The 18033-nt window shown below is 35.3% G+C and overlaps 1 protein-coding gene across 1 annotated transcript in view; it reads right to left on the bottom strand.

Annotated features, from left to right (window-relative positions):
• LOC129445034 (receptor tyrosine-protein kinase erbB-4) overlaps positions 1-18033 on the bottom strand; it is a 200894-nt gene that overhangs the window by 82453 nt on the left and 100408 nt on the right. Inside the window, 1 exon segment of the mRNA XM_055206118.2 lies at positions 7887-8038. Coding sequence (XP_055062093.2) covers positions 7887-8038 — 152 coding nt within the window.

Consider the following 18033-nt stretch of genomic DNA (forward strand, 5'->3'; position numbering starts at 1 on the left):
TGATGTCAGGATCCAACATTGATCTAAATTCAAAATCTTGTTTCTGCGGATATTAAATTTTCTTAATTCACCTTGACATCTGCTCAAAATTGGGAATTGACGTCAAAATCCAACGTTGACCTGATGTCAAAATCCAACATTGGCCCGACGTCGAAATCAGACATTGATCCGAGGTCAGGATCCAACGTTGGTTCGACGTCAAGATCCAAATGTTGATCCGACGTCAAAATCAACGTTGATCTGACGTCAGGATCCAACGTTGATCTGAATTCAAAATCTTGTTTCTGCGATTATTAAATTGTCTTAAATCACCTTGACATCTGCTCAAAATTGGGAATTGATGTCAAAATCTAAGTTGGCCTGATGTCAAAATCCAACATAGGCCCGGCGTCGAAATCAGACATTGATCCGAGGTCAGGATCCAACGTTGGTCTGACTTCAAGATCCAACGTGGATCCAATGTCAAGATCAAACGTTGATCCTACGTCATGATCCAACGTTGATCTGAATTCAATGAAATCCAACACAAATGGATACAGCAATCTGACAACATAAATGTTATTTTCCAGTATAAGACATTTATTATAAAATATTAGCTTACAACCTAAAGGATTTTTGCAGATATTAAATAGTCTTAATTCACCTTGACATCTCCCCAAAATTGGTTATTGACTTCAAAATTCAATGTTGGCCTGATGTCAAAATCCAACATTGGCCCGACGTCGAAATCAGGCATTGATCTGAATAAATATCACCAAATTATTTGTGATTGTTGGCACACATTGTAGACAAAAAATACAAAAAACAATGCTAAAGGCAGTTCAACATTGCAAACATGGATTCAAAGCTCCAGCAACCCAGCAGGTAAATCATATAGAATATTTAGCAGTTTTTCACACTTTTATTCTTGTTATTAAGTATATTATAATCACTTAGTTGCTATTAGTAATATATAATAATAATCATATTTTATTAAAACCATATTAATAGGACCACTCTCCTTAGTGCCCCCTTTTTTGGTTTGGGCCACCGCCCCTCAAAATGTCTGTGCACAGCCCTGGTGATCAAAACCCAATTGACTTTCATAATCATTCATAATTGTAAGTAAAAGAGGATACTGGATGAAAAAAAATATGCAGGGTTTAATTTGATATATTGATAATTCATTAGATCATAAAAGGTGGGTGTTAGAATAAAAGCATGTGATTAGTGTTGGCAAAAGAACATTTCATGGGGTGGAGCTAGACAAACTGTTATTGCTTTGATATGCAAGGGAAAGGAAAGAAAGGGAAAATGAATGTGTTTGAAGAAATTGTAGCTTTATTACACTTTTGAAACCAGATGCTAAACAACATGTTATTATTCTGCATTTGATTATTTCCACAGGAGAAAAGGTTTCAATTGCAAGCGACTAGAAAAAAAATACCATAAAAAGAAAAAAGTGTTAAATCCAAATCCCAGCTTCACTGTGGAGATTGTACGCAGCATCTAGCGGTGAGATTGTGAATTGCAACCAACGGCTCAGTCCCAAGCTCACCCCTACCATTCAAAATGCATAGAGAAGCTACTGTATGGTAGCAACCACACCACAAACACGTCACCGTCTGAGACAACGTAGTGACAAAACGTGCTCTATAGGGCTACTGTAGAAACATGACGGCAAGAAATGACAACTTCCATGTAAGGGGATCCACAGTGTATGTAGATAAAAATGGCTCATTCTAATGGGGCGTACACACCAATGGCGCGTTTGCAGGGAAAATGCTTGCTATTTGCCTCAAACGCGCTTTTTGCACAAGTTGAAAATCAGTTAAAACTCAAGCAATACAATCGCATGGCAAGAAGTTAAATCCCACGAGTAATCTAATAAAAACAATACAGTTCTAATATGGCAACTTTTCAAGATGTAATATTAGTCTTAGGTGTCCCCAGAATGTGCCTGTGAAGTTACAGGTCTATAGATCATTTATTACACATTTTTAAAAATTTATTATTTTATTATTAAGAATTTTTAGGTACTGTTTTTGTGTGTTTCTTTAAATGCAAATGAGCTGCTGCTTAACCTCCATTTCCTCTATCTATACTGAAAACATACACCGTTTTAAATAAGACAATCACTTTACTTCATTGTTCAAATTTATGTTGTAATGAATGATGTAAAATGGAAATTATGACCCAACTGTGGTCTTTGGACAGTTGTGGGCGGGGCCTGCTCAAAGTGACCTCAGTTTGCTCAAAAAAGCAAACAGCTTGCCCATGAGACTGTTGCGGTTTTACAGGGATTTAAAAAAAAGTTGTGTACACACAGGCGACACACAAATGTTCAAACAACATATAAAAGTGAACTTCTCATATTAGGTGGCCTTTAACATTTAACTACATGCACAAGTGCTCATTATTTATATTTGACCATGTTTTACAATTAACAGCAAATCTTATTACATTTTATAGTTCAATGATTTTGGGCACCGATTCTACAAAAATACTTTGATTAATTATTTGAAACGAAAACCACATTAATAAATTAATATTCACAAGTTACTCTTTAACAGATTTAAAAAGAACCTTCTACAGGGAAAACCTTTAAAAAATGCGTGGGAGAAGAAAGTTCAAGATGAGAGTTACTTTGATTTTGAAAAGGACTGGATATTTAAAAATATTCAGAGTTCATGCAATGTCTCAGAGAAGAGATGATACAGTGATCACTAAGAAAAAAAAATGCTAGGTTCTTTTCAACCCATGATTGGAAAAAATATGAATGAACGCAACAGTTAGTTTAAATTAACCAAATGAATGTCCATATTTGAACCCAGCATACAATTTAAAGCCATCAGTTGGGTTTGCCCATTGGTTGACAAAAAAATAAGACATAGGGCACTATCATACACCCGGTATGCAGTGCAAAGCATGGCGTGTTTTTGCTAGTTTCAGCCTGGCGCAGTTATTATTTTCACGTTCAGCTTCACGTTGTTTAAATAGCAAATGCATTTGCACCCATTTGTGCGCCCATAGGCATTCTGGTCTAAAAACGAGGTGTGTTCAGGCGCATTGTTGGAACATTGCTATTTTCAGACAACTAAAATAGATCATGCTATTGACCAACTAAAACCTGCACTAAAGTCTAAAGTCAATGGCGCAATATTGTTTTTGTTATTTAAAGAGTGCTGTAGTAATATGCACCTATAAATGGGATGACAACGCGCATTTGCTTTTTACATGCATGGATGCGCAGCAGCACTCAAACGTTTTTAAATATAAAAATTAAAGGATTAAAATGTAAAAGATTATTATTGGGCCTTTTAGACATGAATGAGGACCGATTACAGGACTTAAGAAGGCATTACCTGTAGCATGGTAACAAATATGCATTTGCACCCATTTGTGCGCCCATACTGTAGGCGTTCTGGTCTAAAAACGAGGTGTGTTCAGGCGCATTGTTGGAACATTGCTATTTTCAGACAACTAAAATAGATCATGCTATTGACCAACTAAAACCTGCACTAAAGTCTAAAGTCAATGGCGCAATATTGTTTTTGTTATTTAAAGAGTGCTGTAGTAATATGCACCTATAAATGGGATGACAACGCACATTTGCTTTTTACATGCATGGATGCGCAGCAGCACTCAAACGTTTTTAAATATAAAAATTAAAGGATTAAAATGTAAAAGATTATTATTGGGCCTTTTAGACATGAATGAGGACCGATTACAGGACTTTAGAAGGCATTACCTGTAGCATGGTAAGTTTTTTTTTTTTGCTTTAAAAAAGTGCTAAAATTGCATTTATTTGCTACCCCGCGGCTTTATTGTATATAATTACTTTGTACCTGTGGATAGGGTGAGATGAGGACCATTTTTAAGTAATATTTTTCAAAACACTCAGGGCGCTGTCCGAGTGCTGAAACGACTACACTTTGTAAATACTTTATATCCTGTTTGTTACAAATAAAGTATTTTACTTATGCAAACCTTTTTTTTCATATTTGTAAATTATTCTTTGAAAAAACTTTTTGAGATTACAGTGATCATACTTTATCAGCAATTAAAACACAGCTTTTTTACTTATTACTCCATTACTGAATTAACAACGTTTAAAGAGAACCAAAATTTTAATTACAAAATAACCATTTCAATAAATGAAACACAACGCAATTTTTAACATCAATCTTAAACTGGTGGTCATCTTCCTCTGCTTATAGTTTTTCTGCTTACAAACTCTGCCATGTAAATAGGCAATCCACCTTGGCACGTGCGCAACTGTCTTTTAAATGGGATGAAACTCTCATTGGTTTACTGCACATTACACCTAAAACACACCCATTACTCCTTACAAGAATGGGAACAACCCTTTTAGACTGTGGGCCAGGCGCATAGACCATTTTTTCTATCGTTAAACTAGCAAAAGTGGATTCTGACACAGCCTTTTAGACTGTGCGCCCTGTGCTTTAGACAATGCGCTTGGATCGTTAAAATAGGGCCCTTGGTCTTATGTGACTGAAATACAGTATCTGTTCAGAGACATTGCAAATATGGCCACCAACTGGGCCATATTTCTTCCCTAAAAAATAGTGAAACTGTGATTATTCAAGCTTTTCGAATCTAATGTTTTTTTCCCGATTTCATTAGATTTTCAATGTCTTGTTCACTGATTAGAAGCTATTAATAAAGACACAGAGACATGAGAGGGTTTTGATTCACTTCCCTCAGCCCTGATCACTTCATTACATTCGAAATAATCAAAAGAAAATCAGCCCTTATCCTTTACACTCTACACATCTAACAATGACCCTCATACTAGTATGATAAAAAAAGTCTATTTTAAGATTTGAAAGAAAGTCTACGTTTTTTTTATTTTTAAGTTCTTCTCTGCTAAAGGTTGAATGGTTTCTTCAGTCTGCCAAATGAAATCGAACCCAGTGTGTTGCTTGGAGCATGGAATAAAGTGACTGAGGGAAATATATTTGATGGAGGCGATTTGACGCTGATAGGCTTTGTTTTAGTTGGTCTAAAACACACTTCAGAAGGTAAAACTTCTACAGAAAATAACATAATAAAACAACAACCACTGTGAAGCAATAAGTGACATATAAAGCTCTTTAGCCAGGAGTGAGGACAGGTCTGGTTTCTGGTTATTTGAATAGCTTGCGTTTTACCCACTTCCATGGTTTTAACAAACATAACTTTGCAACTTACGCCACTGACAGACTGGACCACAAAACCAGTCATAAGTGTCATTTTTGTAAATTGAGATTTATATCTGAAAGCTGAATAAAAGCTTTCCATGAATGTATGGTTTATAGGATGCACTGTTAGAAAAAAATGGTCAAAATATGTACCCCAGCGGTCCTCGGGGCAGTTCCTTTTGAAAAGGTCCTAATATGTACAATTTGGTATGAACCATTGAGATACACATATGTATCTTTAAGGTACTAATATGCACTCTTTGGTACCAATATGTATCTCTGAGGTACTACTATGACCTACAGATGCAAAGCTGTACTTTTTTGAAAGGGTAATGATTAATGATAAATTTTCCGTGGCATAGTCACAGAATTTTTTGCTAATTTTTCCGTGGCATTCTCACGGATCTCTGCATATTTCCGTGGCCCTGCCACGGACTTTCCTTTCTGTGGCATTCTCACGGATTGGTTACTCAACTGTTTTGTCTTATTTTCTTACCATTGTCGCTTCGGTTTATGGTTAGATTTACATAAAATGACATCCCTACCCAAACCCAACTCTAACCCCAACGCCAGGCAACAATTGATTAAAGTCTAGAAAATATAAAATACATCAGAAAAAAATAGTATAAACCAATACTTAAAGTGACATACTGACGCAAACAGCAAATCTAACCCTAAACTGACGCGACAATGGTTTGAAAATAGGAAAAAGTAGTTGAGTAACCAATTCGTGAGAAATCCACGGAAAAGAAAGTCCGTGGCAGGGCCACGGAAATATGCGGAGATCCAAAATTAGCAAAAAATTCTGTGACTATCCCACGGAATAGGACATTTACAAAATATCTTTATGAAACATTACTTATTGATTTTTGGAATAAAAAAATCGACAAGAAGGAGGAGTTACTACCGCGGGAGGAGCGACTACGAGTCATGCAACACTATACAACACTGTTTAACTTATGATTCACTACATGTTCGTGTCATTTATATAATATGCACACGCCTATTTCCAACATAAGACAGAAGTCTTACTTACCGCATGCAACTCATGACCCGGTTTGGACTTTTCAATGAAATCCAGCGTTAAACAAACACACACACAAAACTCTGCGGCTACCCCGGATAAATAAACTCCATCGTTTCTATAAAGCTGACTTTCTTCTCCTTACATCCAAAAACACACTTCTTCATTCATGCCATTGTTGAGTTTTGAAATTAAAGAAAGCTGTGTCGCCTGATGTAAGTTGATTTTTGTAAGTTCTAGCGTCTCCCGCTGATTGACGGGTGGGCGGGGGAAGTGCCCATAAAAAGAAGTGAAAAAAAAACTTTCCACAACTTGTACAAACCCTGGCAAAGTGCATTCGGCACAGAAATACTCTGTAACATGCCCAACTGCTTTTTTGACACTTTCACCAAGTTAGCATGAGGAAACAACTCTTAAACAGTGTTAATAAGTCAGAATGCATAAAATACCATTGAACCACTCCTTTAATATCCAAAGAGGATAGATTGTCTCTTTTCATCTACCACAGTGGCCATTTCTAAAGCAGAAAGTTTTGCTTTTAAGTCGTCTCTCTTTATTTGTGCAAAAATTAAGATGTTTATGGTCAGGGTCTAGGACAGAGGCGATCTGCCCAATAACATATGCAGAACAAATGATTTCTCATACAAATGATTCCTTTACCAGACCGTCAAGGAAGCACTGATTCGCGCCATTTTCAGGTCATTCACAAATTAAGCATAGAAAAGTGCCGTAATGAGTATTTTTTCTTTTATTGCTAATGTGACCTTTTTACACTACAGATTGAACAAAATTAAGCATTGCTTGGTAATTGGTTGAATTAAATTGGTATTATCTCATTATGTACTTACATTAAACAGCTGACCTACTGTAATTAATTTGTGAGACTAACAGAAGGATGGCCAAAAGCAGTAAAATATCAAATCATTCTGAGTTCCTGTCATATTTCATTACCATTATCTCTAAACTATAGTGAAAAAACAGTAAAGATGTGGGAAATGTTAAAGATACATTTTAGTTTGACTGTATGCAGAAAGATAATAAATGTAGCAGTACTGATGGTGCTATTTTATGACTTATTGCACAGCTGCTTCTGATTGGTTAATATCTGCATCTTGTTATTAAATTTTTTTTAATGATTGCATTGTGCCCGGTTCTTGATCACAGAAACAGTCCACCGTTTATTATTTCTCACTTTTTGTTATCTACTGAACAAAGATGTGTTTTGTGACTAATGATGTACAGCGTTGATTGAAACAGGAACCAGTTTGAAGTTTCTATCGTGGTGCCCTGATTATCCATTAGACAGACAAATAGAAATTGGAACGCTGGGAATTCTTCTATGTGCGAGCTAATTGACTTTAATCAAAGTGGATGCCAAATTGCATTTCATATGAATGACTCTCCTTACATTGTGTTTGTTTAGTTATACACACTTAAAAATAAATGTTTTCAGCATTAAATACATTTTCAACAGCAGGGAATAGGAAACTGGTCAGAGTTGAGGGAATGCTGAATGGGGAAAAGTACAGATATATACTGAATGACTTGAACCCAATCTAGCATTTTTGTTGAGACGTAAAATGATTGTCCACCAACATTAAATAGGCATACATTATTTACTAATGTTTACAATACCATTCACTGTATGACTTAAGTGTTGCATCGCAGTCTTGTCTCACCTTGAGGAACGACAGGTTGCGGTTGCGTTCGATACTGGTGATTTCCAGATTACCCATGATCACTTCACAGTTCTCGTAGAACTTGCGAAGAGTTTTGTACTGCTGGTCCAAATCAGACAACGTGCTGAGTTTGTTATCGGTCCCGGGACAGACTGTAGAGAAGACAGAAAACCAGGTAAAAAAACAGGATTGAAAAACTAACTACAAAAGCTTTGAATAATTCTCCAAGCATGCATGCATGAAAGCCAACAAAAATTAAGGAGGTAGGGTGAAACACTCTGGAAAGAGTCCAAAGCAGCATTCGCATCTCTAAACAATGTGTGCTGTATCCTCGGGCAACCATTATCTTAAGTTTTGCCTCCATATGGATCCGGCATTGTGCATATTGTGTGTAAAGTCACAGGTCATTACTTTAGGAAAATAATTAGCCAAATTACTGTGCGTAGGTCCGAGTGCATTTGCTCTTCCTCTGACCTGTTTTAGCAACTCTAAACATCTGTCATCTACAACCTCCAGATAAACCAGTTTGTTTCCTCTTTTTTCAATTAAAAAACGCTGTGTGCCTGGTAACAGCATCTCTATGTGCCCAGCTGAGCACCGTGGGTCGAACAGCATGTTTCATTGAAACACTATGATGAGTGATTGTTTAAAAGAGAACCTAGAGACTAATCCTAGCTTAAATGCTGTGTGATGGTAGACACCATTCCAAAAATCATTCCTGGTTTAATTTAAGGGTATAGTGGGAGCTCTTACACTTATGTTTCCTTATAAATAGCAATGGTGTGCACTGTGTTTCAGGCTAATTTGAGCAAAATGTTCACAGGCAGCACATTTCTTAAAAACAAAACTAAAAACACGAGATGCAGAAGACCCAATGTGCTTTGGATGACATACACACAATTTTCATTTTCTTTCATCAGGCTGGAAGGTATACACTCCTAAAAATAAAGGTGCTTTACGATGCCATAGAAGAACCATTTTGCCATAGAAGAACCATTTTTGGCTGAATTTTTACTAACCTTTAACATCTGAAATGGTCTGTTTCACAAAAGGTTCTTTGTAGTGGGAAAAGGTTTTCTGTTAAAGGTAACAAAGAAATGGTTCTTGTAAGATTATTTGACTGAATGGTGCTTTGAGGAACCAAAAATGGTTCTTCTATGTCATCGCTGTAGATGATTGGGTCTTAACAGACAGACCGTATAACCATTGTAAAGATGGTGGACTTGACATGTAATTAAATCTACCAACTTCCACCCATCAAACACCTTCCTGTGTCCATCTTGAACCATCTGCTGCATCAGCTGGTATGTGCCTGCAGAGCACAACACTAGAACCTGTCTGTAATGGTTCTTCTTGAGAGAATATGGACCTTTGTGATTATATGATTTTGTAACTTAATATACAATAGTAATATATTTCTGTCAACTTTATTAAGTGCAACAGACTTTTATTTTGATGGGTTTTCAGTGTGTATTTCATTATTTTAAAAGTAGATTTTACTATACAATAGTAATATATTTATGTCAACTTTATTAAGTGCAACAGACTTTTATTTTGATGGGTTTTCAGTGTGTATTTCATTATTTTAAAAGTAGATTTTACTATACAATAGTAATATATTTATGTCAACTTTATTAAGTGCAACAGACTTTTATTTTGATGGGTTTTCAGTGTGTATTTCATTATTTTAAAAGTAGATTTTACTATACAATAGTAATATATTTATGTCAACTTTATTAAGTTCAACAGACTTTTATTTTGATGGGTTTTCAGTGTGTATTTCATTATTTTTAAAGTAGATTTTACTATACAATAGTAATATATTTATGTCAACTTTGTTAAGTGCAACAGACTTTTATTTTGATGGGTTTTCAGTGTGTATTTCATTATTTTAAAAGTAGATTTTACTATACAATAGTAATATATTTATGTCAACTTTGTTAAGTGCAACAGACTTTTATTTTGATGGGTTTTCAGTGTGTATTTCATTATTTTAAAAGTAGATTTTACTATACAATAGTAATATATTTATGTCAACTTTGTTAAGTGCAACAGACTTTTATTTTGATGGGTTTTCAGTGTGTATTTCATTATTTTAAAAGTAGATTTTACTATACAATAGTAATATATTTATGTCAACTTTGTTAAGTGCAACAGACTTTTATTTTGATGGGTTTTCAGTGTGTATTTCATTATTTTAAAAGTATATTTTACTATACAATAGTAATATATTTATGTCAACTTTATTAAGTTCAACAGACTTTTATTTTGATGGGTTTTCAGTGTGTATTTCATTATTTTAAAAGTAGATTTTACTATACAATAGTAATATATTTATGTCAACTTTATTATAGTACACCAAAAAACAAAATCAAGACTGTAAAAATATATATGACATTATTATAATATTTATAATATTAAAACAATACATTTATAGCATTACAAGACCAAATTGTGATATTTTAAAAATTAAGACCAAAATGCAAGAATCGTATGTTGTATATATGTCGTAGTACTGCAAACTGCTATCTTCAGATAATAAAGATAAAGCTTGTCTAGAAAAGCAGACAGAAATAAAGGAAATTGGCTTTTGTGGTTTGAGGGTTGATCAATAACTAAATCTCTATAGTTGTGGTGTGGTTATGGCTTTATGTGACCACTGGGTAAGTAAAGGAAACAATAATCAGTAGTAAATTAACTCCTGAGGGGACCTGAATAATGAAACAATGAACCTGATAATGAAGAAAAAGGTAAACACACAGCAAGCGAGAAGTTAAAAGAATACCACAGTATATCACAGACCCAAAAATGACAAATCCTCTAAAAAGAGTCAATCAAAATCAACTCAATACAGCCTATAAAAGTTGAGTAAACAATACACCACACAAACTAGGGTTTACCATTGTCAGGGCTCAAAATTGTGACCATTCTGGTCACATATCCTCATGAAATTTAGTTTCCCGACCTCAAAATATATTTGGGAGCACTTGTCCAAATGATCGTTGTGGTGCGACCTATTTTTGATTTTTTTATGAAACGTTCGCATTAGTGTATAAAAATTAGTGAACGTCTCATAGAGACCAATGAAACTTTAAAAGCATGAGTCCGTTTCGTGCTGTTTTTAGTTCATATTCAGAGCTGCTTTCAGTCAAATACACACTGACAACCCATCAAAATAAAAGTTTGTTGAACGTTATAAAGTTGACAGAAATATATTACTATTGTATAGTAAAATCTACTTTTCAAATCATAAAAAACACTGAATATTCATGAAAATAAAAGTCTGTTGAACATAATAAAGTTGACAGAAATATATTACTATTGTACAGTAAAATCTACTTTTAAAATAATAAAAAATAAACACTGACATCTCATCAAAATAAAAGTCTGTTGAACGTTTTGAAGTTGACAAAAATATATTACTATTGTATAGTAAAATCTACTTTAAAAATTCTTAAGTAATATAAACTCAATCAAATTATTTGTACTTTCCATTTTAATTTAAACAAAGTTTTGTAATGCAGACTAAAAATAAAAATGCAATGTTTTGATGGGAATTAATTTGTTTGATTATTAATTTTATTTGATTATTTTAGAAAAGAGAAATTATTACATTGTATGTGTTATTTCATTTTAATAAACATGCTGTTTGATGAGTGAAATTTAATTAACCATTAAAGAAAAAAAAAGAAAAAAATTGTATCTAGCTGAATAATACAGTACCGAGCCCCTAAGGTGACATTGGAGTAAAAAAAAAATCTAAAGTTTAGTTTCATGTACTCATGTGAAACTTTCATGTGCTCACAATTGTTTTTTAAAGTTTAGTTTCGCGTGCTCACGTTAAACTTTTGCGTGCACACTAGAAAGTGAAAGTTTCACGTGCGCATGTGAAACTAAACTTTATTTCATTTTTGATCCATATTCCCTTAGGGGCTCCATAGAATAACTGAATTTAAAACAAATAATTTAAAATAACATTAAAAGCACAAGTCAAGTGTGTGGGAAATAATTTAGGATCAAGTTTAATTGTTTAAACTTGTAATATTCAGGATGATGAAGTTGTAATTATCCTATAAATTTTCAATGGATGCTTCTAAATTTCTGCTGGTGCCCCTAACTTTTAAATTTGGGAGCACCAGTGCTACCTACCGAAAAGTTAATTTCGAGCCCTACATTGTATTTTTAAGGAAACCAGAACAGAAAAAAATGCAAAAGAAAACGAATTTTATGTGAGCATATACTGTGGCATACGATGTGTTATTTTAAAGTTATTAACATACATTAGTAAACTCCTACTGCTGTATATCTCTGCCCTGTAAACACTGCAACTACATTCGGCTGTCACATCTTTTAAGGGAAGTTTCATTCAAGCACATTTAGAAACAAAATTCAACCTGGAACACAGCCAAGGAAATGCATGTATTCAAACTGAACATTGAGTTACCTCAGCTCTTTACATGCATCAACAAATTGATCTTGGCTCTTGGCCGAGGTATAGAAGTCTTTTGAACTAAATGACACAACATTTAAGTATATTTGTGTGGATGCCCCATAAAATCTCACATACAATACAGCCAATTGTGATTACCTTAGGCCACATAAACACACACACACACACAAACACACACTTCTTTGTGCATGAATTCTTTGTCTATTGTTAATGCACTCAGTGTTATGGATATGCTGGTCCCATCGACTTCTGGAAGTCCGGCATGGATCCGCTGCCAACAGAAACAATGTTAACACTGTCTATTGCAGCATTCCTCAAAAACAGAGGAATCCACAAGAGTAATGAATTTCTTTCTGAGAAAGCCGACTTGTGAGCAGACACTTTCTTTAATGCTTCAGTCCTTTCAGAAAACATTACTGGAACCCAGAGATCAGAACTATCGGGCCGGGTTTGCCTGCATTCAAATCTCATGTAGCTCGATTGGTAAAGCTTTGTATGTTGGGGGTTTGATCCTAGGGAACACATATACTGATAAAATGTATATCTTGAATGCACTGTAAGTCACATTGGATAAAGCATCTGCCTCACATGCATAAATGTCATTTAAATCGAAAACTATTTTCTTGTCTGGATCTGAATATTTAAGACATTTTCAAGATCTAAAGCATGCAGCAAGTAGCAAATTTTCATTTTCCTGGTAAAAATGAAAGTTTCAGTGTAAAATCTCTGATGACTAAGACATCCATGGCTAACATTACATCATTAAATAAGGTAAGCGAGAGCCGCAACAGAATCAATATAGTGACATATTACCACATTACAACTGATTTCATTATTGCACTCATCTATAACTCAGCCGGTGCACTGCTTATATGCTATAACCAATTGAAAGCCTTTACTGAAGACAACTGCACCAATGTGTGCGAGTGTTAACCACTACACACTACAATGTTTGAACTACATAAATCCATTATAAAGAAGGCACTGAAGGGGAGGGGTGGGTCGCCTAGGGCGCAACATAGGCTACAACTGCCACTGCTCGCAACAGTGAAATAAAGTGCACTTCAATTGAGCATTATAGTAATTGTGGGGAATTTTATAAGCACTCGGCTCAGTATGTTTCTGATGACTGAATCTGTGGAGTATCACATTGTATTGATTACATTTTGTCGAGTGTGTTCAGAAATCAGACCGCAGATGTTCATAGAGCTCAAGCAGTGAAAGTGTACAGTCATTTAATTCTTATTTATGTCATCTTAGCAAAGGCATTATATGTGCATCTTTTTGCAGGCATGATATTTATGAGTAAATGGCACTTGTTTTCATTACAAGTTTCATTGACTGATCACTGATCTGTATTAGTGGAAGTGAAAGACATTTACATTAAGGCTTTTGCAAATGACAAGGTATAATTTTTTTAGAATTTGTGCTCCATGGGTTCAAACCCATTGCAACGCAATGCTCTCACCCGTAATAATCTTAATATTTTCCTGTGACAGACGTAAAATATTTTATGCAAAAGATGTGTTTACATTACGAGAAATTGCTACCTTTCACCATAAGACACTTTAGAAACAAAACAGAAGCATGAATTGGTATAGAAACATCAGTTTAACCAAAATAAACCTGCAGTGATGCAGTAGAGCGAAAACGCGGCACAATATAATTTATCATGAGCCTTTCATATCTTGTAAGTCTTGTAAAAAAGCAAACAGCCCGGAGAGTCAGTCAACAAGACTCTTTGTTTCAGATCTCTCGGCAGTTCTAAAAAAATGCAACATTAGACGGCAAAAGTCTGACTCTTGCCCTGCAGTGCACATTCGGCAGAGCGTTTGTTTTCTGCTTTCCCACTGGCCAAATTCAAACACTTCACTAATCCCAGCTGACAGAGTCGCTCTCTATTCTCAAGGAGAACAGATCGGACTCAACAACTTCATAAGTGAAGCAAACTCACTACCTACTTGCCACAATATTCAGGCAAAGCAAAATGTAGGCAAAGGTCATGCCAACACAAAATTTCACTAATGCTAAACCATACAGATGTTTTGGTTACCAATTAGAAGTCGCAATATGTAGTACTGTGTGTGATAGCAACGTCATGGGTTCGAGTCCATGTAGAAAGTTTTATTAAGCACTGAGTATAGTCTGTTTTTTAGGTTTGGGCAAATGTATGCACACGGTCGAACGCACAGCTCTGCAAAGCATAGTCCTTGTACGCAGACGTTTGATGCATGTGCATTGCGACAAAATGCAGTGCATCTCCTGTGCTACAAACTACATTCATACTGTGCATATAAAATGGGATTTTATTTTTTAGCTTTAAAATGTACACTACTTAGGTCTGTCGCCATCTTCATGAAATCTTTTTATTCGAGTAAGTTAATTTCTATAGCACTTTTAACAATTTTGCACTGTAGCAAAGATGCTTTACATGCTTTGTACAGGCATGTATCAAATGTTTGAAATTAGCTTTGCGGACAAAAATATAATGGTTCCAACGTAAGCTTTTTCATTACAAAACTTTTATCACAGGAAATATGATATGGATGATTTTGCAATAGATAATTAAGGAAAATAAGGAAGAAATGCCAATATGAGTCCAGACTAGAACTCCTTTCAACTCTTTTAAAAAACGCTTCCCTGCCAATGACGAGTATTTGCGGCTTTCCGCAATACTGCTATTATGCACCAGGTGGCACTCTTTCACAAGTTATTAAACTCTGAGTATTGCCTAGGGCAAAAAGCTATGTCCGTGAATGTTTCAAGGATCGCTTTGCATCTGATCTCTATCAAAAGTCCTTCACAAAAATGGAATTATTAATTGAATTAAATTTGGTGTTTTTGAAGAAACCTACCCATAATAATAATTGAGAGGTGATAAAAAGAGAACTAATGAAGGTAGGATGAAACTTTTTTTGAAAGCAGATGGTCTGCTCTTTCATTTGATATGTTTATATATTTTAAGAACATTTTCTGGAAGGCATTAAACTTTGTAAAAATCATGAAAAATGCTGGCCCTGGCTGGCAACTTAAAAAAAAAACGCTGGCGGGAAAAGAGTTAAAAACCATCTCAGGGAGGAACCTCAAAAAGCTTAAAAAAGTGGGGACACTTTTTGACAGACATCTCAGATGTCATGGTTTACCTAAATTCATCCTACTGTACATTTGTGCAACTTATAAATAAGTGTCCTATGGCCACCATATACCTATAACACTGTTTTGATTTCTTTTGGATTTTTTTAAACTCCCATAACTCCCGTGTAATTCCATAGATTTGATGACTTTACTGCTATATAGATAAAGCTTTGAAAGTACCGCAAGTAGCAACAGTCCATCGAGTGTAGGTTTGCATTTGGCACAACACGGTGACTGACTTCTGCGTGTGCAGCAGTTCATAATAATAAAACATTATGAGGTTCAAGCCCTGACCTGGACCGTCTAACCTTAAATAGTGAATCAATAAATACAGAATGGAGTGAATGAGAATGTCTGATATATGGTTATTACAGCGGGAGGCTATAATGAAGTCAATGGACTGAGAGTAATGATTCCTTTCACTATCACTCATTGACTGACATTACATCTTTGACACTGCCTTCACTTCCACTGCCACAAGTTACGTACATTAGTGAAGGAGGATAAAATAACCTGAAGTTTATCTAAGTCAACACCAACCGTATGGTCAAAATCAGTCTTTGTCTTATTTGTTATTGCTTTAAATTGCTAGCGACTGTAAATCTCTCATGTATTTTTTTCGTAGTTCTAAACACTTGCATTCCAATTCATCTCAATAGCAATTGCTTGGAGGGCACATGAAGCCCTGTCAGTTGGTTTCAGTAACAATAGGTGTGTTCGACATCAGCTGCGGCTGGATGTAACCGATCGGAGAGATTAGCCGCTCGCAGGCGGGGAGGAGCTGAAAACAGAGACGTGTAGTCGGACATGCTGTGGTTCCCGTATTTTCTGCATTTACGTCAGGCATGGCTGATCACGTGCCGTGTGCTTGCTTTATCGCAGTAAACATGATTTGTAAGATGTAAACAACATAAAAAGTGAATTATACTGTTTTGCATGTCCGTGTATGAGCATGAATGGAACTGAAGAGGCTTACAGCATCTGTTTTTACAGAAATAAAGTTTAGCATAAGCATATATTATTTAAATACCAATGTAGTGGGGTCTACGTTTTTTATCCATTTTATTTTGATGAACATGACACAATAGCATTGCGACTACATGAAAATAGCTTTAACTGTTATAAAAATACAGATTACTCGCGTCATCGTTTACTTTGGGGTATGTAAGTTTTTGCCTATCTTTAACATGTACTTATACTTACACACCAAAAAAAAATGTTAAATCGTGAATCGGACCATAGTTGCTCTTTAAACACTCCAAAATCGCATACTGTGACAGTACTGAATTAGATGAAGTATCTACTCATCGACTTATAAAACTATATAGTATGAATGAATTCGGACGTACTACATCCACCATGTTGATATTACACATTACATGACATACATCATCATAACAACAAGTTAGCCATTAACTGGAATGACGTTAAACTAGCACAATTTAACACAGGGGACAGCTGTTTAACATTAGCGCTTTCGGACAAAAGAGTTTTTTTTACCTTAAAATAATGTTTCCAAAAACGATTCAGTCGTTCATCCACTCGAAACAGGGTGAGCGGCACTTTCACATTCGCTTTGCAGCCCTCTTTCGGCCAAAACCGCACTAAAGAAGTTTCCACCCGTCGGGTTGCAGTCCTGTAGTTCGAGTGAAAACTACAAAAACTTGCTTTACGGCAGACCTACAATCCAATCAGAGCCAGCTTTGCTGCAGTAGGCTAAATTATTTACGACAGTGGTAATGGACAATTCCGCTTCCAACCTGTAGGGGGAGCAAAGAGCAAAAACTCTTTAGTGTTGCTTTAAATAAAACAACACCCTTCTTCTTCTTTTTTGTTGGCTAAATCCTCTCATGGGGGCTCACAAGATAGTAAAGTGTCCACGTGATAGTAAAGTGTATTGAATGAACACTTGAGGATCTTGCTGGAAATAGTATGTCATCCGCCTACTGTTTCTCGATTATTATAAATTCGCACAAACTACATGCTTACTGTACTAGTTTTCGCCTACTATATAGTTTGGAAGTAGGCGGTTTCAAATGCAGCATTGGTGAAATGTTTACTAAAATGTATGCAAATGTATGCAAAAATCGGAATACACAGTTCGATGTAGCAAACTGGCTGATCAAAACAAACAAGCATTACCTTGCCTCCATGGTATGCAAAAGTAAAAAAAAAATAGAAAAGCCAGTAGCTTATAATATTTTTTAAAAAATTGAATATGTATATTCAGCACAATATTAAAGGAACAGTATGTAAGAAATTTATATCAATTAATCATAAAATGGCCCTGATATGTCACTAGACATTAAGAATTAATTTTCATTTCAAATATTTATATCACTGACATCAGTGGCCTGGCCAGGATATTGTCATTTAAAAAATGGAGTTGCAGCCCTCAACTGATGTTGTTGTCATTTTGTGTATTGGCAACCAGTTGTGTGATTTCAGTACCAGTTTTAGCCACAAGTTTTGTGATTGCAATACCAGTTTTGGCCACAATCCTACATACTGTTCCTTCAATAGCAATACGTACCTATTTTAGGAGATGGCTAACCTGTGCTT

Source organism: Misgurnus anguillicaudatus, chromosome 3 (genome assembly GCF_027580225.2).
Source record: "Misgurnus anguillicaudatus chromosome 3, ASM2758022v2, whole genome shotgun sequence".
Classification (NCBI taxonomy): Eukaryota; Metazoa; Chordata; class Actinopteri; order Cypriniformes; family Cobitidae; genus Misgurnus; species Misgurnus anguillicaudatus.